This window comes from Salmo trutta, chromosome 31 (genome assembly GCF_901001165.1).
Source record: "Salmo trutta chromosome 31, fSalTru1.1, whole genome shotgun sequence".
Taxonomy (NCBI): Eukaryota; Metazoa; Chordata; class Actinopteri; order Salmoniformes; family Salmonidae; genus Salmo; species Salmo trutta.
In genome coordinates this window covers 21277369-21301123 of record NC_042987.1, presented here as the reverse complement: position 1 = coordinate 21301123, position 23755 = coordinate 21277369, and the positions used below count along the sequence as shown (strand labels likewise).

Sequence of the window (23755 nt, the reverse complement as noted above, 5' to 3'; positions counted from 1 at the left end):
GTGATGTTAAATTGCAGGCCCAGTTGAAAAGTTAATGCACTGACTATACAATGGACTAATCAGAAAAATAAAAGTAGTACTTTTCAATGCGTGAGATAAGAGGCGTGGCGTGAGAAGGGTCAAATGTATCTCACGGCCAATGCAGGAAAGTTGGCAGCTCTGAAGTTCACTTGTCATCTTTAAGTTTTTGCTCCTTGACACACTGAATGTTCTCATTTGAATTTATCTGATGGAGCCAATTTACTTTGACACAGCTGGCTGATAATCATTCCACAGATAGATTTGCTTTGCAGGGCTGCTATCTGGTTGTGCAAGATAATGAAGGTCAAACAGGTGTTGTGCATATTAAAAAGTCTTGCTCTCCCCAGTATTACCAACTGAGATGCCAACTTCAGTCACATTACACCAGAGGTCATTTCCAGAGTGTATACAACAAAATGTGTCTAGCTTGACTAGAGCACAAAATATTGTGTTATGACAACAATTCTGGGTTAGGTTAACGTAAATATCATGGCCTGAGAGTGTGAGTTATGTCAGAAAATATATTGCTGTGTACTGACTGTCCTATTTTGTTCATTTTATGGTTAGCCTCAGCAGGGGGTACAAATACGATGTCTGTCTCTTGGTAGTGTGCCCTGTTCTGTTCCAAATCCTGCCCTGTGGCACAGGGACACATCACAGCAGTACCCATAACCCTGCGTGCTCTCCCTGCCCCCTCCCCACTAATCTCTGACCCTGCTGCTGCACCAATATCTATCTCAGAAAAGGGATGCTTCCAAACATCCAAGAGACACAGAGACAAACACAAGACATTAGCAGCCATGTCAGTGGCTGACACATCTGACTTAGTATGGGAGGAGAGAAAACAGCAATAAAAATATGATTATTCATATTTGAGTTGTCAGCAAATAGGCTTACTCATGCTCAGATGTTTTGAAAAAGTCTTTGACCGTAAAATGTCAAGGCTGATCCTTTTTAAACATGCTTTAATTAAAATACAGTGAGAATATAAGTCAATCAATAAGCACATTGAAACCTGGTGTAGAATAAATGCTTTTTCCACAATTCTAATGTTCCTGCTCTGTGTGTTTGGGGGACTTGTGGGTGTTTGCGTGCATGTCAGTACTAGCTTGCCTTTGTTCAAAATGAAGTATAAGCTTTTCTGTTTTTTTTTTGTTGCAGTATCTAACCCCCCCACAACTCTCATACACCTTTCTCGCTCTCTCTTCAACTTCCTGTTTCAGATGCAGTCTCTGACCTCCTGTCAGTGCTCGGTGTGCTGTGACTGTTTCCAGCAGCACTTCACCATCGCAGTGAGAGACAAGCACATCAGAGACATGGCGTGTCCCGTCTGCTGGGAACCTGACATCAACGACCCTGAACACCTCAACAGCTACTTCTCCACCCTGGACATCCAGGTAGTACATCACACAGAGAACAACCTCACCCAAAATCTCCCTCAGATTCTGTCTTTGAAGAGAGAAACCGAGAGTGAAGCCGAATTTTCTGGATTTCAGAGGCTTCTCTCCCTTCTCCCTGTCTGCCCTCTAGTGGGAGTCTCAGCACAGTGGTTTGTCATGAAAACATTTCATGGTTAACCTTAGCAGGGGGAACACATATGATGTCTGTCTCTTGGTAGTGTGCCCTGTTCTGTTCCAAATCCTGCCCTGTGGCACGAGGACACATCACAGCAGTACCCATAACCCTGCGTGCTCTCCCTGCCCCCTCCCCACTAATCTCTGACCCTGCTGCTGCACCAATATCTATTCCAGACAAGGGATGCTTCCAAACATCCAAGAGACAGAGACAAGCACAAGACATTAGCAGCCATGTCAGTGGCTGACACATCTGACTTAGTATGGGAGGAGAGAAAACAGCAACAAAAGTATGATTATTCATATTTGAGTTGTCAACAAATAGGCTTACTCATGCTCAGATGTTTTGAAATAGTAATGTTCTTACTCTGTGTGTATGTCATAGTCTGACCAGGTAATAACGGTAGCTGGTAACCATACAGCTTGGGGCTGCAACACACTGTGGGTCAAATCCTTTATAAATCAGTCCCAAATTAGTCATAGTCAATTTACACAAAGAGGTATTCAGTCATAATTCATTGACACTGAAGGCAAAAGCAATTAAGGGAAAACAATGAATATCGAGTAAAATCTGAAGTTTATTGTTAATGATGGTGTATGATTAATTTACTGTAATGATTCTGTAGTTCTCAATGATACTTGGAGGGGGAAAAAAATCTCCAGTTTTGAAATGTCCTGTCTTGAAGCAGAATCCTTCCTCCTCATCAAGCTTGAGTTCACTGGCTCAATAAGCTTCAGGGCCAGCAGGGGCTGTGCTGATCTAACCCCCCGAAAAATGTCCAGTAACTATGTCAACCTTGCAGTTACTCTGAGGACACAACTACCTGCCTTACAGCAAGCATACAAGGAACATTTTGGATAAAGAGCATGACTGAGAACCATAAGAGTTTGATTGAACTTTTGATTGCAGACTGTGTCTGAACTGTTTCAAGTATTTTTATTCACAAATGATACAGTTAAGAGCATGCACCTACAGACTGCGTGCAATGAAGTGATGCCATTAAATATCACAGGTTATTTAAAGATGTCTTGAAATGTTACACGCGCGTGCACACACACACCTCTGATTTAAAATAATGTGCCTCTGAGCATTTACCCCAAATATAGATTCATAAATAACTGTAGCTCAATCATGGGGATATAAGCATAGCTTTCTGCTGTTTGGTGTAACAGTCACAATGACGCAAAGACATTTGATGGTGATTTGAGTCTAAATCCCAACACTCAATACTAAAAACACTTGATTGTTAAAAGCAAACAAACGAGTCGTTTTCATTTTTTCCGAGGAACCTTGTCTCCAAGTGGTACTTCATCAATAAGTTTCTGAAATAAGATTAGATGAGAAATGATTAAACCAAGTGACTAAATATTTAGAAAAATACCCAACACCCCTCCACAAGGATCATCAAAGCAAACCTCCAGCATTCGAGGATAGTACGTTAGGTCGTCCTCCATCTCCCCCCGGGCATCATCCACTTGGTATCTCCGACAGGCCACAACCAGCTCGTTGGCATTGAAGAGAGGGGCCGGGTCGATGGAATGGCCGTTGATGAGACTCACCAAGTACTCTCTGTAGTGTTTCCTGGAATTGATTAGGTAAAAACCAGTTAGTTACATCTAGGCATGTTTTCATGTTTTTCATGGGAACACTCTGTTGTTGTCTAAAGCGCCTTTGGGTATTTGAAAAACACTATATGGTGGTTGGCAGTGACATACTCGCAGAGTCCTGCATGGCCAGGCTGAGTTTGAGCCCCACAGGCCGAGTCCGTCTGCTGCCCACCCTCATCCTTCTGCTCAATCACGCCACACATCCCTGAGAGAGGGGGGGTGAGAGAGCGAGAGAGAATAAGTAGTACATCTCTCCATTTTTTCCATTTTTTCTGAGTAAAAACTAAAAGAACAGATAGAATCTTACCGGCTTGAGTTCCTGGAGGGGTGTCAGTGTTGAACTCAACACACTTGTTCTGCAAATAACAATCAAATAATGAACAGGTAATACAATCCATCTCCAGATATTCTTAGAATAAAAACCATTATAACTGTCAGAGTTAACGTGTTAAGAACGTGTTAATGCATGTTTATCACAGTTAAATTATTTGAAACCGTTAATAGCGTCTCCATTTCTTCACTGCACGGACCCTTTTAAGTGCAGAACACAATATGGAACACATCTACAGTTAATGCTTGTACCTTTACATCACTTAAGACCGTGTGCCTCAAGCCAAAATCATGTAAAAGAGCACAATATTACCAGAGCTATGCTTTACATTTTTTCTTTGGATTCATGCGCACGTCATGGGCTGTTTTAAACAACTTGCAATCCGCTGTTTTATGGTTTGATAAGAAACAACATTGTTTAGCTAGCTAATCAGCTAGCTAGCAACCTGATAACTTGACCACTGACTAGGCTATGCACAAATTTGGATGGCAGAGGAAGAACTGAAAAGGAATATGCTACTCAAAGAGATGCTTCAAAGGTAGGCTGCATATGCAAGAATGAGTTGTGTATGATTGTGTGTGTGAGAGAAAGGATGTGTACGAGAGCGAGAGCGAGAGAGAGAGAGAGAGAGAGGGGGGGGGTGTATGTGTGTAAAGTTGTTGAACAGTAAAGATGGTTACAGTGTTTTCATAACATTGTTCGACGCGTTTAAAAGCTCTTTGTATCCATAGAGCCAGTTCTTTTTTCCTATAGTTAAGTCATTTAGAATGCCTGAAGCTTTAACAGTACTTAAAGCTGTGTGTGTGTGTGTGTGAGAGAGAGAGTGTGTGTGTGTCTGTGTGTGTGCAAGTGTTAAACTTCAAGAACACTGATAAGAGGGAGTAGGGAGCATTTACAGCTGTATGTTACAGTGACTTGTGATCATTTTGTGTTTCTGTCCATTACAATCAAATAATAGTATGCCTGTTTCTCAATGCACTGCTTTTTTGAAATGGACACATCTTTTAGGGCTAAATTTGAGCAAATAAAAAAATGTTAATTAATCGCGATGAACTAATGCCATTAACTTAAATCAATTATTTTAATCGTTTGACAGCCCTAGTTATAACTGTGATTGTGAGCCAGAGAGCTATAACGTGATTACGGTGATTGTAATGGCGTGTGAGCATCCGTGTGTGTGTGGTGTGTGTGTGTGTAGTGTGTGTGCCTACCTGCAGCAGTGCTTGCAGTCTGACAGGCTCCCAGTCCCTCAGGTAGAAGAGACAGTCTCGAGGGTGATGGGCGTGCAGGCCTGTCACACTGCACTGGATCACTGCACACGTCTACAGAAGAGGGAGGGAGGGAGGGACAGAATAGGGTAGGGAGAGAGAGAGGGAAGGAAATAGTGTGGGAGGAGGGAGGGAGAGAGAGGAGGGAGTGGGGAGAGAGATCGAGAGTGCAGAGTGAAAGAGACTGGAGGAAGAAAAACAAATTAAAGCGACATTCAAGTCAACTCTCATTCAAACCCCTTACCAGGAACTAGCACGATCGACGAACACAACACAAAGACACCAAGTCATTTAAGAAGGAACTTACAGTGTGGAAGGGGTTGTTGCATCCGCTGCAGAACTGGTACCTACACTGTGAGCAGCAGAAATGCATACAGCCTCCTTTAGACAGGGCATATTGGAACCTGCAGTTTGGACAGGCTGAGGGGGAGAGCAAGGGAGGGAGAGTACAGACATGAGAATGCATCGGAGGAAGAGGATAAACAGTTTGATTAATTAATTCATTAATTGAAGGATGTGGAGGGACCTAAAAAGCCCTGTAACTGGCTCTAACTTTTTGCTAAAACAAGGTCTTAGTCATATCAACTGGTTCAAGTGTAACCGATGTGAAATGGCTAGTTAGTTAGCGGTGGTGCGCGCTAATAGCGTTTCAATCAGTGACGTCACTCGCTCTGAGACTTGAAGTAGGGTTTCCCCTTGCGTTGCAAGGGCAGCGGCTTTTGTGGCGCGATGGGTAACGATGCTTCGTGGGTGTCAGTTGTTGATGTGTGCAAGGGTCCCTGGTTCGAGCCCGGGTTGGGGCGAAGAGAGGGACGGAACCTACACTGTTACACAAGCAGAAGGCCTACAGTACATCTACGGGAGTGTTGTTCATGACGCTAATGAAATGTGCTGGTTTGGAAGATGAGTAAGTGAGTAAGACCAATTTGATCTCTCAGCCCAACACCTAGTGAAGTGTCTGGCCGTTCACACCTCTGACGTACCTGCCTTTTCTGGTTAAACACTACAGTAGCTCTCAATGAGGAGGTGTTGTTTCATTTAGAAGGTGTGTGTGCTGTGTGTCTCACTGATGCCGTTGTCGCGCAGGTATCCGGCCAGGCCTTGCCTCTGGTATTCTGGGTCATTCTCTCTCTTCCAGGACTGGTACTGTTCACATGACAGACCACCGTGCTGAGACTCCCACTAGAGGGCACAGAGAGAGAGAGAGAAAGAGAGAGAGAGAGAGCACAGAGAGAGAGCACAGAGAGAGAGCACAGAGAGAGAGAGAGAGAGAGAGAGAGAGACACGAGGGGATAATGGAGTGAGATGGGGCTCTAGCAGCTTTACTCTAAAGCCAAATATCATCTCCTCATAGCCCCAATTAATTGCAACTTCAGATTCAGATTCCCTCACACACAGAGTTAATGTTTCACACTTACAGGTTTCTTGCATTGTGCACAGAAGCTGTTCCTACACTGGAAACAGGTGACCTTCAGTTGGTCTCCATCATAGATGAACCCATAGGAGCACTGGGGGGAGAAGTTATGAAGAGAAGACAGGGAAGGGAAGAGGAATATTTCAACAGTTTTTTATTTTACCTTTATTTAACTAGGCAAGTCAGTTAAGAACAAATTCTTATTTACAAGGACGGCCTAGGAACAAGTGCAGAACTGCCTTGTTCAGGGGCAGAATGACAGATTTTTTACCTTGTCAGCTCGGGGATTCGATCTTGCAACCTTTCGATTACTAGTCCAACACTCTAACCACTAGGCTACCTGCCGCCCTGTTTAAGAGCAGGTACTGGTCATTTTTAGCTAGTGAAGATGGGTGTAGCATGTTATTTAATAATTTTTAACAGCCTCAATGGGGATTAGCAAAAACATATTTTTCCTTTGCCTCTGTATACATAGGATACTGGGATTTAAACTCACATGACTACACCAGAGGAACTTGGGGTCCTTGATGAGAGCTTGTTCAGTCAGCTTCTTATGAAACAGATCATATACCTCTGGCTCCAGACACTCCCGCAGCTGCACACACACACACAAAAATATTATTACAGGTGTAACCATCATTATAGACAGTACCTCATACACCCTGAAAACACACTGACACCTGCATGTTGAAGGGAAAGAAGCCTCTGAAATCCAGAAAATTGGGCTTCACTCTCAGTTTCTTCTCTCTTCAAAAACAGAATCTGAGGGAGATTTTGGGTGAGGTTGTTCTCTGTGTGATGTACTACCTGGATGTCCAGGGTGGAGAAGTAGCTGTTGAGGTGTTCAGGGTCGTTGATGTCAGGTTCCCAGCAGACGGGACACACCATGTCTCTGATGTGCTTGTCTCTCACTGCGATGGTGAAGTGCTGCTGGAAACAGCCACAGCACACCGAGCACTGACAGGAGGTCAGAGACTGCATCTGAAACAGGAAGTTGAAGAGAGAGAGAGAAAGGTGTATGAGAGTTGTGGGGGGGTTAGATACTGCAAAAAAACACAGAAAAGCTTCTACTTCATTTTGAACAAAGGCAAGCTAGTGCTGACATGCACGCAAACACCCACAAGTCCCCCAAAACACACACTAGAGAGAGTACCTTGCTGCGGGGAAAGTCCGATAGGCAGATGGGGCACTCTTTGGCCAGCACCCGGCGGATGAAGTCTCGGTCTTGTGACTCGCGTACGGCCTGTACTACATCGTCCAGGGAGTAGGGGGCGGTGCGCTCCTGCAGCAAGGACAGGGCCAGCTCACAGCGGCCCCAGCTGGGCAGGTCATACACCGCCAGCAGCCTCCGACACACACGCTGGTCCCAGGGGGGAGGGAGGGGGGGAGAGGAAGAGGAGAGAGAGATCAGACCAGTGGAGTGGACCAACTGATGCAGAGTCATGATGAAAGGAGAGCTATGCCTTACTACAAAATAATGCTTTTCACTGTAAAATATACATTTACATGAGAGATCAAGCAACTGTCACGTGATTGAAGAAAATGTATGATCTGTGGACCTTTCTAATGGTGGTAGTTGTGAGCACATTATCATCAATATAGCTATTCTGTGTTCAGCTAAATGTATGGGCTGAATAAAGCACATAGTGCAGTTGAGAGCCCCAGTGTCCTACCTGTTTGTCGGGGTGGTTGATGTCGATGGTGGGCTCCGGCTGGTTGCTCCACATGCGCTGGTGGAAGGGCTCCATGAGCGGTCGCTGCAGCAGAGACAGAGCCCCCCGCACCTCTCCCCCGTTCTGCCTCAGTACCTCCTGACACCGCGCCTCGTCGGTGAACCCCAGAGAACACAGCTCCTTCACCTGTACATGACAGGACAGGTACATGACAAACTAAACCCTTCTTTGAGTGTTAAAAGGCTAATTCCGCATTCAAAATAGTTCCTAATGGAGAATCTCCATTGAAAATGTGTTTTAGTCCAGGACTAGGCTTAATACAGGTCTGGGAAACGTAAATAGAGTTCAGCTGGGAAAAGTGCCTGTACAACTGACCTTAGATCTGTTCTTAGACCTGGGCAATAGACCTACTGCCCTGTCTCTCACCTTAGCGTGTCTGTCTCTAAGAGACTGTCTGGCTGCTCTCTCAGTTTCTCCCCCTGCAGACAGCCAGGCCATCTTGGCCTCAGCCCTGGACAGGGCCACTCCTCCCCCTCTGGGCTGCTCCTCCTCCACACCAGTATCCTCTGCAGTACCAGTCTCGTTGGAGAGCCCGTTCTGGTTCAGTCCCGTCTTCAGGTCTGCTGCTCGAGACGACGCAGCCATGGCACAGATCTGGTCGAGCAGGTGAGGTAGCTCCGCTTTGAGCCAATCACAGGGGAGGATGTTGCCATCCCCGGAGACACGCATGCCTGTGTACACCTCCTCTGGACTCACTCCTTTTTTCTCTCCATCCTGAGAGAGAAATAAAGAAATCTGTCATACATATTGACTAGGCCTCAGCTGCTGCTACTCACCACACTGTATGAATAAGTAAAACACATTTGTTTTCTGAAATCTGTAGTTATAATATTCCTGCAACCAAATCGCCCAGCAATGGTACAATAAAGACTTTTCTGAATCTAAATCTTAAATTTGCTAATATCTTGTAATATTACTAGTAGGATAATGTGATTACACAACATATTATAGTTCTACAGAAAGCCTTCACTCACTCTAATAAGCTCAATCAGCTTTAGCCCCTCCTCCCTCATCAGTTTCTGTCTCCTCAAATCAGGGTCCTCCATGGGCGGGTCTTTGGGTTTGACGGACAGCACAGGGACCCTTTTGACCTGGGACGGAGGGTGGAGTTTGACTGGCATTTTGGCGGGCTCGGGACGAGGAAGGTCACACATCTCACACACAGACGCTGGAGTGTAATTGACATAAGTACAGAATTGGCACACCCACTGCAACAGAGAAGTAGAGAGAAGATGGGAAAAGAAGTGATAATTGACATGAGCTTAGAGACTCAAGGGAATAGAGGAACAACAGACTGTTTTGATGAAGGCAGAATCTGAAGCTTTACCTGGCTGTCTGGGTCTCCTGGCATGCCCAGTACTGGAGCAGCAGGCCGGTTGGGCGTAGGAAGGGGGTGTGTGGGGGTTGCAGGAGGCTTGGTAGCTAGGCGGGGGCGCTCACACACCTCACACAGGATACTACTGCCTGTGTTCACTACCGTACAGCTTTTACACTGCCACTCTGGTGACGTACATAGTGAAAACACACTCAACACAGGGCTCTGGAAGAGGTGATTATGAACTCATCAACAGCTTATATACATCTTAAGAGTGTCATTACATTTTCAGACAATAAAACAAGCATACGAAGTAAACACAGAAATAGAGGAGTGAGACTGATTGGAGAAAAGGCAAACCACCACTATTAAAACACATACACTGTTGGTTGGGTGTGTGTGTGTGTGTGTGTACACTGACCAGTGATGGTGAAGGGCTGTGGGAACTCATCCTTAGCAGGGCCAGAGGAGGCCAGGCGTGGCCTCTCACACATCTCACACAGTATGTCCTGGATGGAGTTGACCCTGGTGCAGTGGGTACAGTGCCATGACAGAAGGGAGCTACTGGGAGAGACAGAGGAAGTGAATATTGTCAAAACACACAGAGACAGTTGCATTTTCAGCAGTAATCACCACCTATGAAAATGTGTCGATTTTCTTCCTTTACTGTGTACTTTCACTTTTGTCTTATTTGTCATGTTTTACCTGTGGTTCTTTCGCATTTTAGAGGATGTCACAACAGTCCTGTGGTGATTGGCTCGTTCTGCGGAGGAGTGGTACAGTCTGTCACATTCCGTACACAGCCATTGGACACAAGAGTTACAATGGGCAGCCACTGGGAATATAGCACAGATAGTGCAGTTGGCTGCAGGGGAAGAGAAACGAGAAAAGGTGAAATGTACGTTTCAGATGTTAGAAATATACACACTCATGCGCACACACACAGTTTTGTACTGCTATCCTTGTAGGGACCAAAGAATTGATTCCCATCAAAAATTCTAAATCTAACCTTAACCTTAACCCCTAACCCTGACTAATTCTAACCCTAATTGTAACCCTTAAACCTAAAATAGCATTTTTCCTTGTGGGGGCTGGCAAAATGTCCCCCCCAAATGTTCCTTGTTTTACTATCCTTGTGAGGACTTCTAGTACCCACAAGGATAGTTCAACAAAAACATGCGCGTGCACAGTTCTAACCTGTGTGTCTGGTAGAGATGGAGGTTGAGGTTGAAGCGTTAGCGGTCCGTACTGGGAGAAAGGCACTAGTGGGAGACTGAGACAGGGAGGACAGAGACATGTACAGGGGCTGGCTCTCTCTCAGGCTGGAGGGAATAGCTACTGCATCAGACATCGGTCCAAAGTCATCCTGGAATCATAAAGGAGATTTCAGTCATCTGATGGCAGTGGACACCAACAGACACAAAACCACACAAATATAAAAACGGTCTGAAGCAGAGAGAGGCTATTAGGGTGAACTAAAAACAAGTAGAAGGCAGAGAGGAAGAGGACAGGTTATGGGAGAAAGGAAAAGGAAAAATACCTTTTGGTTCAGTGATGGGATCATTCTCTCAAAGAACTCTGGGTGGGGGTGAGCTTCCTGTGAAAACATCAACAACAACGACTCAGTAAAACAACTGATTTCATGAACCCCTGAAATATTTCAGAATAACCGTCTTTGAGACAATGCCATTTGTTCAGACCTTGATGAGCATGTCCAGTTCCATGCGTAGACTCATGACCTCCAAGGTGACCGCTGCGACCTTCTCAATGTCAGGCTCCACGACCACATCAGGGAAACTCAGGCCATCTGGCTGCTGGTTGGAGTAACCATAGAGACAGAGCACTGCCCTTCCTCCCTGGGGTCGAACCGAGGAAGGGAAAGGAGATAGAGGGTTTCATGCAAAAAATGTTGACATAAAATTTAGTAGAGTTAATGGTGTGTGAACAATTAACTTAATCAAAATGATAGTAAGCTATAGACTCAATCAGTGTTTCCCAATATTAATTTAGCAGCAAATCGTTGCTGCCACTCCAATATATATAGGATGGTAAAATGTTTTCAGTGTAAATTTAAATGACTAAAATCAAATATAAAGTACGTAGAAAAGACAACGGAGCTATATATTTCTAAATAAGATCATCTTTGAGAACTAACAATCACCAAAATAAAAACTAAACGTTCTGGGAGAATCTTAAAATTCCAAAAATGTCAAGGAATGGGGGCCCCCCCAGCCGCTACAGACTAACTTTGCCACTGCCACTAAAATAAATCCTCGGGGAAACACTGTATTGAACTAGGCCTATATCAACATAATGCCAATAAGTTTATAGTGACAAGACAGTAGACTACATATCATCACCCAGAATCTAACCTACCGGTATTGAAGACATCCTCACCTGAATGGCATCTACTGTTGCTCTGAAGACAGGGTTGTTGTGCTTGACAGTGCGCCAGTATTTGGGCCTACTGGAGCTGGTGAGGTTACAGCCATACTTCTCCAGAATGTTCAGTGCTGTGGACAGTCTCTGCAGGGAACCTATGGTCTGGCAGGAGAGAGAACAAAGATAAAAAAGGGTTGATACAGAAAGAGGTTGACAAAAGAATGGACACTGAACAAAAACATTCAGCACAATAAAGAGAGAGAGAGAGAGAGGGAAAAGGAGTTCTGTATTCCAAGGTGTAGGCTAAGTGATGGTGAAATGTGATGTGGACATAGTTTACTGTTTCGAGCACACACTCAAACTAACTAACCTCTTTCCTGTTGTTACCGATGCTGTTCTCAATGATCATGGTCTCAGCAGCGATGTAGTGGTATTTGGCTGACGGTGGTAAGGGTATGTTGGCCATAGCTAATATTCCTGCCCGGATCTCCAGCACTGAGCCAGTGGAATGCAGACAGGCTTCCGCATGGCATCGTACCTCCTCTAGCTGGTTTGAAAGTATACTGGCCATCCTGGAAAAGAGATATCATCATCATAACAACAACAACAACAACAACAACAACAACAATCACACAGATCAGATAGCAGATCATTGTGGGCACTGACACACCACAGGCAGCATTGATGAGCAGGGGCAAGATTCTTGCCTTACTGACATCCATTCATAAGAGGTTACCTGTATGCCCTGACAGTGTGTCCTGCTGCTAAACCGCAAGGCTCAGTCATATCAACGGACACACATAGCCACCAGAGAGACTGATTTACTTATTATGCAGTACTCTATATTTCCAACAACACAATGAGTAAACTAAACGTTGGTGCAGCAATTATAGCAAGGTTAAATTCTACAACTGCACCTATGTAGAAATACTGTCATATCCTCTCTTACCCAGTGCTTTCGTTCAGTTGTCTACACTGACAGCCATTGAATCACGATGAGATATCAATTCATTAAAAAAACAGGTGCTTCAAAAAACCATGTTACGGACGCATCTCAACACAGACTTGTTCGCTAAAAAACAAAAATACGTCTTAATTCAATTCCAAAACCAGCAGTAACAGGGTCGAAAAGTAGAACTGCAGTACTAGCTATAAATGTAAACAACTACATGAGAAAAATGCCGTATTCTGCTTGCGCAAAGAAACGAACCTCCATGCATCGCCATTGTGTGTCATATCCATAGAGAATGATAGAGGCCTCTAGTGGCCAAAAGGCCTTATTTAGCCTGGGCAGCGCATGGGGGGGCTTCCGTCATTTGGATGGAGTCAACTCATAGACCCCCCAAAAAAACTGTAAATAGTGACAATACTGATGTCATCCACGTATCCCCAAGGAAAACTCCCGATAGCACATGAAGCCAGAAGTATTTCAATTGGAAGCATGCCATATTGCTGAATGGCACCCAAAAATCGCTAAGGATCATGGTGAAAGGATCATTGTCGACCCTGCCTGAGAGCCAACAGGAGCCTCCTTGTAAACTGCTTGCCTGTGATTGGTCTGTGTCAGCACATGGTCCTGTGTGATGACAAATGTAGTAGTCAGAAGGGTCACTATATATCTCGATTTGTAGCAAAAATATATATAATTCACTGTGTGGTCGAACTTGATCATAATAAACACAATTTAGAGGCCAAAACGGCTGTCAATTTTTTTGGGGGGGCCTTTCTGGCTATCGTAATTTACATAGGCTTTCTAGGGTAGACAAGGGCTATTGGCACCGCTACGTTGCTACGCAGCAGCCACCCAGCAGAGCTTGTGACCTCACGCTCCAGACTGAACACTGGGGGCCTTTGTCAACTGGGTTCGTGGGACTTCCAACTTCATTGGCTGATCCCTTCTGGTGACCCTGTTGGAGTCATGTCTGACCAGGTCATCAGGAGGGATCAGTCAAAATGGAGATTTACATTTTTTTGTACATTTTAGTCATTTAGCAGACGCTCTTATCCAGAGCAACTTACAGGAGCAATTAGGGTTAAGTGCCGTGCTCAAGGGCACATCGACAGCGCTGCCATGCTTTTACAGATGCTGTATTGGCACAGCTACAAAGATGAGTTCATCTATCTATCTCTATGGCCATAACCTTATTCTCAAAGAGAGATCGGGGAGCCAAAATGGCTTGGTTTGAAGAAACGTCGTAAAGCTGATGCGGTACACGCATTTGTGTAGTTTTGGTGCCACCTTGTGGTGAAAATGACTAATTGCCTAATTTGACTGTCAGCTCACAGTTCGTTACACCCTAATTGGTGTGGGATGCGCGTGTTGCAAAGCCCCACGCACCGTAGTGATACATCTGATGGGGAGGGTGAGTAATGGGTGAGTTTTGTTTTGCTCTCGTTTCATATACGGTCTCACTTTTTCCTAACCATCACGTTCACGGTTAGGTTTGTTCATTTTTTTATTCATTTTTAGTCACCTCATTTTCATGTATTAAACGCCAATGTAATTGCATATACTGTACCTATATTTCTTGTTGTTCATGGATGCAGTCAGATTGTTGCCTTATTGGAAGGCTTATCCTCTGCAGCTCACTACCAGTTTCTACACTGACTTGGGACCCCAATGTAATGATGTGTGTAGGCTAACTGACATTTTAACTTTTAGTTTCCTCTTCATAGTATAATTGCTGTGTATAATATCCTGTGCTGTCTTTCTGCCCCTGACTAAGCAATGGAAGGTGATTTATTTATTAGCCAACTCAGTTTGATAAATTGAAACATTACTCATGGATTCTTTGTGATGGATGAAGTGTCAAGTCAATCAACTACTGTATTTTCTGACTTGTTTCAAATATGAATAATCCTTCAATAATCCTTCAACTCCCATCCTTCACCACACCATATAATTCATCACACAAGACCATTTTTCTATGTTCAACCACCAACTCAACCATTTTATAATATGTGTCAATGGAACATCAATCCATATGGTCTTCTCCCATCAGGTACAATGGCTATTTTTTCTTAAAAAATCTTTGTCAATTCCTTTGTGTCATGTAATTTTCTAATACAATTCTAATATTTTCTCTCTTTCTATTTCCAGCTATGCCTTATGGGCGTCCATATATGGCTCCATATACCGTATCTGGGGTATGTGGCTCCACAGGCGCCGACGCAGCCTGTCGACTACAGCAGGAGGTTTAACCCCCACATCTCCTCTGCGACCTATGACGTCCAGTTCTGCCACCACTACCAGCAGCAGGCCTGTGTTGGGTCAGAGAACGCTTGTTCTGAGGTTCAAACTTATCCCAGCCACACAGTCCACAAGCTGATCGACAGCCTGGACAGGCTCAGAACCAGTGAGAACCTACCTGGAGACAGGGAGTCCCTAACCTCAGACCGTGTCTTCCACCGGGACGACCGTGTCTTCCACTGGGACGACCGTGTCTTCCCCTGGGACGACCGTGTCTTCCCCTGGGACGACTGTGGCCAAAGAACCCAGTAGGAGCTGGAGCCGAGGCCTCTGCCACAGAGACAGCCCCAACAGGGTAGGATGAGGCCGAGGGACTCTCCTCTGCCCAGCAGCGTATTCAATGACTCCACACGGTGGTGGGCTATAATGCAGAGTCCAGCCAGAGCCGCCTGGAGGAGCTGGCTAAGCAATACCACTCTGAGAAGCACCACCTGAATACTGAAGAACCTTGGATAGAGGGACAGGCCAGAGAACAGAGGATCCTCCAGAGGATGTAAAACATGACTGTGGGGCCTTGACTAGGAGCATTGAACTGAATTGGGCTTCACATGACCACCATTCACTTGACTGTCTGGCTCCATGACAAGGTTCTGATTCCATCCCACTCTGCTGAGCTGAAGGACCCTGTTTATAATCTGCTGTGAGGACCACAATGAAGTCATGTGTCATGAAGAGCAGGAGCAGTTTGGGGAAACTCTGACCTAATATATAAATTCACTTGCACTATGAAATGCACACAAAGCACATTGTAATAAATGAAGACACTCGTAATGTTTGAATAAGTGTTACAAAAATAATATCTAAGGCAGCAGTTCAACAACTTTCTGTTCAGTAGATGCCTGCATTTCCAGTGTTTGATGGTAGCCTTGATGGACGCTGTGCATTGATCCTAATCACAGCCTGGGCTGCAGCCTAACCGGACTGTACTGTGACACTAACCCCATGTTGACCAGCAGAGCAGACTGGACCTGGGAGGGTTAGGCCCAGTCTACTCTACAGCATTTCAACTCCTCTTACAGTGTCAGTGCATTGTTCACCGAGGGTGAAGCCCAGGCTTTAAAGCAGTGGAAACGCAATTTCCTGGTGAGAGGAGATGTTTGGCTTCAAGTGCCAGTCGAAGTTTACATGTCTCGTTTTGTTATTATGCAGATATTTTGAACAGTGTTGTCAATAAAACCTTGCACTTTTAAAACCTGTTTTTTTTCATTTACATTAATAGTACAGGGCTGCATTCATCAACATGGATAATAGATTGATGCTTCAGTAGTTTCATAAGAGCTGTGGTTAGTGTTCTACCGATTGGATCAGTAATTGAAACGGTTAGGCCCAGCATAATTAGCCTTGCAATCTAGATTGTACGAATACTTCAAGATAATAGATAATCACATGCATTCTTTATTCTGACATTAAATTAAGACTTTTATGAGTGAAATGTTGCACGTCTTCCAGTAACTTGTACACACCCCTGAAGTTTCACCTTCATTTTTAGAGAATAGAGACAGTAAACTCATAACTATTTTGTAAAGCAAATGAAAAATAACTACAGTGTAACATATTAGGCTCGTTATTGAATGACGCGCAGTTTTAATCACATTTTGTGGCGGATTAGGAAGAACTGTACAAATGCATGACCTAATTTAGTTTGGAGGGGCGTACTGTAAAGGCAATACTCTAAGTGTTGTAAAAATATGAAACATTTAGATTAAGAAGAGATCAGTGCTTGACTTGGTTAAGGAGCTCACAGGAGCTGAGAACTGGCACTTCACATGTTTTACTACTGGAGCTCATGTTCCTCTTATAGATTATTAGCTCAACAGTATTGTGGAGCTCTTGCACCTAAATATAAACAGTATCGGCACCTGTTCTAGTCCAAGTCAAGCACTGGAAGAGATTAATAAAATGGGGTAAGGGGTGACTTTTGATGTGTGCTTGTTTTTTCAGAATGCACTAGAATGACTGAAATGACTGAATCAGCATGGAAGTAAAACTGTCATTTCTGAGACATCCCAGGAACTGTTTTTCAAACTGAAACCACACCTTTGGTAATCATCAATTTAAGACCAGGTGTGTCTGGCTTGCACTTTTAATCAGTTTGATGTGAGGCAAGTCAAGTTGATCTATTGTTCTGGTGGTGAGCAGGTCATTTCTTACATTTGTGTGCTCTGTATTGCAGTTATTTTCTTATTCAGGGTAATTACAGTTAAATTGGTGGTGTCACCATTTGTAAGATGCACTTATTTTTCAATGGAATTATTTAATGACCTGAATTCACTTAATCACCTTGTTGGTACTGATGGGCAAACAAAGCTTCCTGAAGTGTTGAGGCTTTTCATCCAATTGTGTTCTACTGTAGGTTCATTACTCAAGGCTTTGATCAACAAAGTGTACACTGGTGACACATTTATAGTTGTCCCACCCCATAGGGAAGCATAGCCTTTTTGTCTTCTACCAAAACCAATACAGAACCAATCGGGTTGTTTGATGACACAAAGCTTCAGACGTCATTGATCATGTGCTTCTGATGGTGATATAGGCATCGGCACACTGCTTTGAGGTAAACTACTTAGCGATTTCGACACATCTCAGCGCTCCGTGACATCACTAATTGTTGGACTGTTAATTGCTTTTATGCATTTCCTTTTACTTTCCATCTGTTTCTTTCCTTAGTTTAGGTATGGCAGCAACACAATTTGAAAATGGACCACATGTGGCAGCAAGGCACATTGGGCCACACCAGCCAGTTCCTCAGCCCAACCCTGGCACATGGCACCCAGTGTATGGACCTGAAGGATCAGGGCCTCATCTGACCGATCATCAGCCCCATCCTCATGTGCACCAGTCTCGACCCTACTTCTATGTGCAGCCCCCTCCTCCTCTCCCCTTTTACCACTACCAGTGGCCCATGCCCTACAACCCCTGCTCTGGATTTCCAGGGATGGCTGAGTTTAAATATGTTTTTCTTACCCAGTAGTATAAATGCTGTGTAATGTCCAGTCTGGTGGTATGAAGTAATATTCATGATCAGTAGACCGCATTTTTGTTCTGATCTACTATGTTATTGTACAGTTCAAAATGTATAACTCCATAATTTGAAGAACCCCATGCTTTCAGCTGTCATTTTTTAAAATGTATTTAATATGTTATTCAATTCAAAGATTCAATGACACTCATTCCTTCAATTTTGTATTTAGGTTACGGTATGCCGGGAATGGTTATGCCACCTTTCCTTCCCCACCCATACATGGAGGTTCCAGGTTATGTTCTTCCTCATTCCCAGCTGCACCCTGCAGAATACAGACGATACCAATTCCCTCCTGCTGCCATGGCCTACCAGAACAACAGCAGGATGTCCAGAACGTTTTACCACAATGCCACACCCATAGAGATGGTCAACTCTGAAGTACAGACTGAACCACCACCTGAAGCGGTGAAGGACGGTCCCCCCTTGGCTAGACCACTGGCTAGGTCAGACTTTGGAAGAGGCACCAACTCTACCACCCCCTCATCTCTAAGCTCCAATGCAGAGAAACAGAGCTGCCCAGAAGAAGAACCTAATTCCCCCATTGCCTCAAAAACTGGATTCCAGGGGATGGTGAGGAGCCAGGGTACTGGCAAAGACCCACCTGCAGGAACAAAGACCATTCACTCACGTAGCATCTCTATAGAGTGGATGACACAGAATGGACTGATGGCGCCAGAAGATGTAGCACAAGAGTTGTCTGAAAAAGTGTCAGATGATCATCCTAATCAAAGCCAGATGTCCTTTTATAGTCAGGGACCGAAAAAGTTGAATGAGTCCGTATGGTCAGTGCAGTCTTTGGCCCCGTATGTCCCCTCCAAAGAGTTTCTTATGGAAAACGGCATTGTGTTGACTGAGAAAGAAGCAGATCCTCCCAACGTCAGTCAAGACCTCGCAGCCAGTCAGGTCATAGCTATAACAGAGAGGAGGAGAAGTCTGAGGTTTTCACTGACTTTAGAAAATGTGAAAGAGGCTGAGAAAATGGCTGATGTGAATACTTCTTCATGCCAAGAGTCCTTCCATTATAGCCAAATACAGCAAAAGGCTAATGTGTCTAATTGGTCAGTGCAGTCTTTGGCGCCGTATGTCCCCTCCACAGAGTGGCTGATACAGAATGGGCTTTTGGATCATGAAGTGTCGACTGCGAAAGAATCAGATGCGAATGTCAGTCGAGGCCACACAGCTAGTCAGCTGTTGGCTATAACCGAGATAAGTCAAAGGTTGTCCCTGTCATCGATAGACACACTTCCCCCTTATGTTCCCTCTTCCTGTTTACTGGCCGACATGGGAAAAATGTACTACAGAAAGCTCCAACTAGGCACTGCAGAGCATAAGCAAGTTTTCAGCACGCCAATGGATAAATTCATTCCATCAAAGAGGCTGAACTCTGAAGCTCTTCCCAGGAGGAAAAGGCAGCTCAAACTTAGCCACAACCTACACATGGAGCTTGTGGAAAAAGCCAATGTGTATGGTTCTCCTACAAACCAAAGTGCAATGATCCCAAGTGTTGAAGGACCATTGAATAGCACTCAAGGGTCAGTGAAACCCAAGGCTCAACGTAGCCCAAAAAAGAAGGCTCTGGAAGTTACAGAGCCCAGGGTTCTGAGCCCTCCCTGCTCTCCAGATGACCCTGAAACATATTCCTCCAAATGCCTAGCAGGAGACAACGTGCCTGGCTGCAGTTGTACAGGTCGCTGCAACCAGGAAATGGAGGAGGAGGTGATGGAACCTGCCAAACAGACTGGGCCTATTGTACCCAGTCGACAGGACTGCGAGCAGATTGCAGATGTTAGGATGCTAACGGCTCCCTCATCAAACGGACACTTCAAGACGTGTGGTCTGATGTGTTCAAAGCTACAGGAGAGGAACTGCTCCTGTGAGGCACCGAAGCCAAACGGAGTGAGTTTCAGGAAGCGCCCCACAGGCAGACTGAATAAGGGAAATGTGGCCAAGATGGCCGCCGATCTCATCAAGCCTCAGGCGCAGCAGCATCTCATTCCACAGAATCAGAAAAGACAGATGGGTAAGGAGGGCATACCATACTTTTTGATCATTCCTAAACTTGGTCTAAGTTACTGTCTGCTTTGATATATTCTTACACATTCACACTGAAACGATGCTGTAAAATGACACTTTATAGTACCTTTCTCCTGCAGATTCCAGGAGAGCAAACAAGACCATGCCTGATCATGTAACTTGTGATAATGGATATGGGCTGAACAACTCAAAGAAACGGGGACGATGGCAAAAAAGACCACAGGGTATGTATACTGAACAAAAATACAAACGTAACATGTAAAGTGTTGGTTTCATGTGCTGAAATAAAAGATTCCAGAAATGTTCCATACGCACAAAAAGCTTTTCTCTCAATTTTTGTGCGCAAATTTGTTTACATCCCTGTTAGTGAGAATTTCTCTTTTGCCAAGATGATCCATCCACCTGACAGGTGTGGCATATCAAGAAGCTCATTAAACAGCATGACCATTACACAGGTGCATCTTGCACTGGGGACAAAAGGCCACTCTAAAATGTGCAGTTTTGTCACACAACACAATGGCACAGATGCAATTGGCATGCTGACTGCAGAAATGTCCACCAGAGCTGTTGCCAGAGAATTGAATGTTAATTTCTCTACCATAAGCAGTCTCCAATGTCGTTTTAGAGAATTTGGCAGTACTTCCGACCGGCCTCACAACCGCAGACCAAGCGTACCCATGCCACCCCATGACCTCCACATTCGGCCTCTTCACCTGCGGGGTTGTCTGAGACCAGCCACGCTGACAGCTGATGAAACTGAGGATTATTTCTGTATATAATGAAGCCCTTTTTTGGGGGGAAACCCATTCTGATTGGCTAGGCCTGGCTCCCCAGTGGGTGCGCCTATGCCCACCCATGGCTGTGCCCCTGCTCAGTCATGTGAAATCCAAAGATTAGGGTCTAATGAATTTATTTCAATTTACGGATGTCCTTATATGAACCGTAACTCAGTAAAATCATTGCAATTGTTGCATGTTGCATTTTTTTAATTTTTTGTTCTTTATAATGTTAGTCATTCTACTGACTGTTTTCAATGCTGAATACCTGATGGTGTTACTGGTTTCTTCTCCAGACAGAGCACAGACTAACCCATCAAACAAGCCTTTTGGACAGCAGAATGCCCAGAGGAATGGTGATGAAGAACCCTGGACTGGGTATTATGGCAGATCTGGTAAAACAAGAGGCAAGGATAACAACCTTGATGGTTTATGGTTTAGGCTGATACGGAGGCGTTCTATGAACGGCCAGTCACACCATTGTGTCTGTTCCAGAAAGTAAGGTTAAATTGTCAATCAGCAGTTGAAACAATAACAAAGTGTTTTCCCTGCCCCCGTTTCTGTAAAAGCTGAGGTATGAGGCTGGAGAAATGTAACTCCTCAAATTCATTGACCGAACTATGAATGCAAGGACTGACAATCTGATGTCATTAGTTTTAAACATGTTTTGAGACTACACATTGTTTCCATTTACTTTTACAAACATTGGAGTACAACAAGCTTATAGTTTTGGTTCTGATGGGGTACGACAGTCCTCATGAGGCATGTATAAGTTATATTTTTCCAGAATCAATAGGTGTGTATATATATAATTAATTTTTAAGTCCAAAAATGTATGTAGCAACTGTAGATTGCCCCTTTTAAAGGGGAAATTGTTAATTGCCAAATTCATTTTTGGACATACATGTAATTCATTTGTATCGATTGTACCCTGTTCAGAACCAAAAATATAAGGTTGTTTTACTCCAATGTTTGTAAAAGTAAAAAGAAACAAACACTGTATAGTCTCAAAACATGGTTAAAACTAATATTGATATCATGGATTGTCAGTGCTTGCATCAATAGCTCTGTATGAACTTAAGTTGTTACATTTCTTCAGCCCCATCCCTCAGCTTTTTACCTACAGAGGCCGGGTTAGCGTCAATTAACATTCCAAGATGAAGCCATATGCTTAAGTTATTTTTTAAAAATTGTTTTTAATTAACGCTGTGTTTTCGCTACAGGAGCAAATGGAAGAAACCCAAGGTACTGACTGACCAGAGACTGTCAACAAATGACAATGAAGACATTTTTAATAACCCTATTTATAGGCCTACATAATAAAAGTTTTTATTTTTCAAACGAACTCCTTGTATTTTGAAGTGGTGGAGGAATTTGAAATTAAAAGTAGAAAATGTTAATGAAATGGGGCTTATGGTCAGTAAGGGAATTTGGAATCGTCATGACTGCTCAACTCTATAAAGAATTCACAAAAGCAAGATTTATTCACTATCGATTGCAAAAGGCACAGCAGATTCATTGTCAAGGAATCCCAAGTGAAGGATGAATTTAAATATTCCTATAAAGGTTATCTAAAAAGTAGCCTACCCAACACTCCTACTGATAGGGCTGTGACATTGCCTACCCACCTTGTGGTAGGTAAGCGTGGCTAACTTCAGACAGGACAATGTTTTGACTGCACACAGGAGATCGAGGGTCTATGTTTAACTTGAGCAAAACAAGCAGGCTACTACAAGAATCAGCACGGCTGGAAAGTGTGAGACAGCATTCGATCCCAGTACTTTTCAATCTGTTTACCAGGTATCTTAATTAGTTCACGTCATACAAACAAATGTTTTGAAACGGAAAAGGAAGCTGGCGTTTCTTATTGGACAAGTTGACCTAGTATCTCCCACAATTTCATCCTGTTTGCCTCTGTGTAGTGAATACAACCCTGTCCCCCCCATGCTCGCTGCGACAGTCAGAGGTCTCCGAGCTACAGCCTACAGAGTCATCAACCACGCCTCTCAACAACTTATTTTTTTGGTTGCACCAGCACCTCGTTGAACCTGTTATTTGACTCTCCACTTGGTTTCTTTCTTTGATAGTGTGCCTCTTCTGCCTGCCTTGTTGCCTGCCTCAACTAAACCTAACCCCAATCATACTGCTAAACTTATGCCTAAACACAACTTTTTTTTTTCAGCTGAAAGACTACGGTATGCTTGGAGCTTACCCATAATGTTGCACAATGATTTAAGTCAAGTCAACAGATAAAATGACGCACATTTCGATCTGACTATACGTGTCTTGCGAGGGCTGGCTTTAGTTAATGTGGAACCATCTACAAAACATGTACATGTGTGGGCTCATTACCTCCGGTTTACAACCTGGTGATACGGCTTCTGTCTGTAATGCACTTAGTTCGATCTGGAGCCATTGGATGGGCTGATGGTGAGTAAGAAAATGGCAATTATTCTGATGAGCTACTGAAGTTCACTTGGCTATAGTAAGCAGCCTGGCAAGGCACACGTTAGCTGAATTATCAGGAGCTAGCATCATTGCTTACCTAGCTAACATTAGCTGGAAGCTAGCTAGTGACAAAAGTCTATGAAGACGTGGATAGGTGAAATGTTAACACAGCTGGGATACATAGTTGTTTCTGGAGACATGTTATGCACAGCAGTGCTACAGTAACTTTAGCAGCAAGAGTAGGCCTATGGGTCACTAACACGTTTGGCTAGCTATCTATTGTAGGTAACTGAGGTGGAGTAAATCCATAAGAAGTAGCTAAGTTGATGTATAGCTCAGTGAGTAAATTACTTTACCAGAACTAACGCTACTGCGTCGCCTTTGTTAACAAACACAAAGCTGTCTCAAACTACAACGTGTCTCCACAGTAATAAACCTAGCTGTCAAAGGGAATTTGTGCTTGCTGGCCAATGTGATATAAAAACGTGCTAACGGTTCAAGGAAAGTTGTAAGTGCAAAATAATTGTTTTAATTAGCTAGCTTGCTTTCAAAGATGAGCGATTGGGTGTGTATATAGCT

At 44.0% G+C, this 23755-nt stretch overlaps 2 protein-coding genes across 4 annotated transcripts in view; one reads left to right on the top strand and one right to left on the bottom strand.

Annotated features, from left to right (window-relative positions):
• Window positions 1-2155: 2155 nt before the first annotated feature.
• The window catches only part of LOC115169744 (E3 ubiquitin-protein ligase RNF31), a 38464-nt gene continuing 16864 nt past the window's right edge, over window positions 2156-23755 (bottom strand). The window contains exons 1-23 of one of the 3 annotated variants that reach the window (XM_029725658.1): window positions 12596-12872; window positions 12017-12218; window positions 11662-11808; window positions 10965-11120; window positions 10805-10861; window positions 10462-10630; window positions 9970-10129; window positions 9686-9828; window positions 9277-9449; window positions 8924-9157; window positions 8316-8663; window positions 7890-8075; window positions 7370-7576; window positions 7024-7197; window positions 6713-6811; window positions 6221-6310; window positions 5870-5984; window positions 5110-5222; window positions 4746-4856; window positions 3511-3559; window positions 3312-3408; window positions 3012-3177; window positions 2156-2918 (exon numbers count right to left, since the gene is read on the bottom strand). In XM_029725658.1, the coding sequence (XP_029581518.1) occupies window positions 2868-2918; window positions 3012-3177; window positions 3312-3408; window positions 3511-3559; window positions 4746-4856; window positions 5110-5222; window positions 5870-5984; window positions 6221-6310; window positions 6713-6811; window positions 7024-7197; window positions 7370-7576; window positions 7890-8075; window positions 8316-8663; window positions 8924-9157; window positions 9277-9449; window positions 9686-9828; window positions 9970-10129; window positions 10462-10630; window positions 10805-10861; window positions 10965-11120; window positions 11662-11808; window positions 12017-12217 (3246 nt within the window). In that variant the 5' untranslated portion in view covers window position 12218; window positions 12596-12872 and the 3' untranslated portion in view covers window positions 2156-2867. Of the gene's footprint in view, window positions 2919-3011; window positions 3178-3311; window positions 3409-3510; window positions 3560-4745; window positions 4857-5109; window positions 5223-5869; window positions 5985-6220; window positions 6311-6712; window positions 6812-7023; window positions 7198-7369; window positions 7577-7889; window positions 8076-8315; window positions 8664-8923; window positions 9158-9276; window positions 9450-9685; window positions 9829-9969; window positions 10130-10461; window positions 10631-10804; window positions 10862-10964; window positions 11121-11661; window positions 11809-12016; window positions 12219-12595; window positions 12873-23755 lie in introns of those variants that run through there. The other 2 variants (XM_029725660.1, XM_029725659.1) reach the window with 2 other exon arrangements.
• Window positions 17003-22069, top strand: LOC115169745 (uncharacterized). Its single transcript, XM_029725661.1, has 7 exons — window positions 17003-17027; window positions 17430-17450; window positions 17564-17829; window positions 18088-19938; window positions 20072-20176; window positions 21025-21135; window positions 21952-22069. Exons 3-7 carry the CDS (start codon window positions 17571-17573, stop codon window positions 21978-21980), a joined length of 2355 nt encoding a protein of 784 aa, XP_029581521.1. The 5' UTR covers window positions 17003-17027; window positions 17430-17450; window positions 17564-17570; the 3' UTR covers window positions 21981-22069.

Bases quoted from the DNA above. Each gene is read 5' to 3' on its own strand.
- LOC115169745 (XM_029725661.1), top strand. From the start codon at position 17,571: ATGGCAGCAACACAATTTGAAAATGGACCACATGTGGCAGCAAGGCAC. The intron at 19,939-20,071 runs GTAAGGAGGGCA...TTTCTCCTGCAG, and splicing joins GAATCAGAAAAGACAGATGG to ATTCCAGGAGAGCAAACAAG. The intron at 21,136-21,951 runs GCAAGGATAACA...TTTTCGCTACAG, and splicing joins CAGATCTGGTAAAACAAGAG to GAGCAAATGGAAGAAACCCA.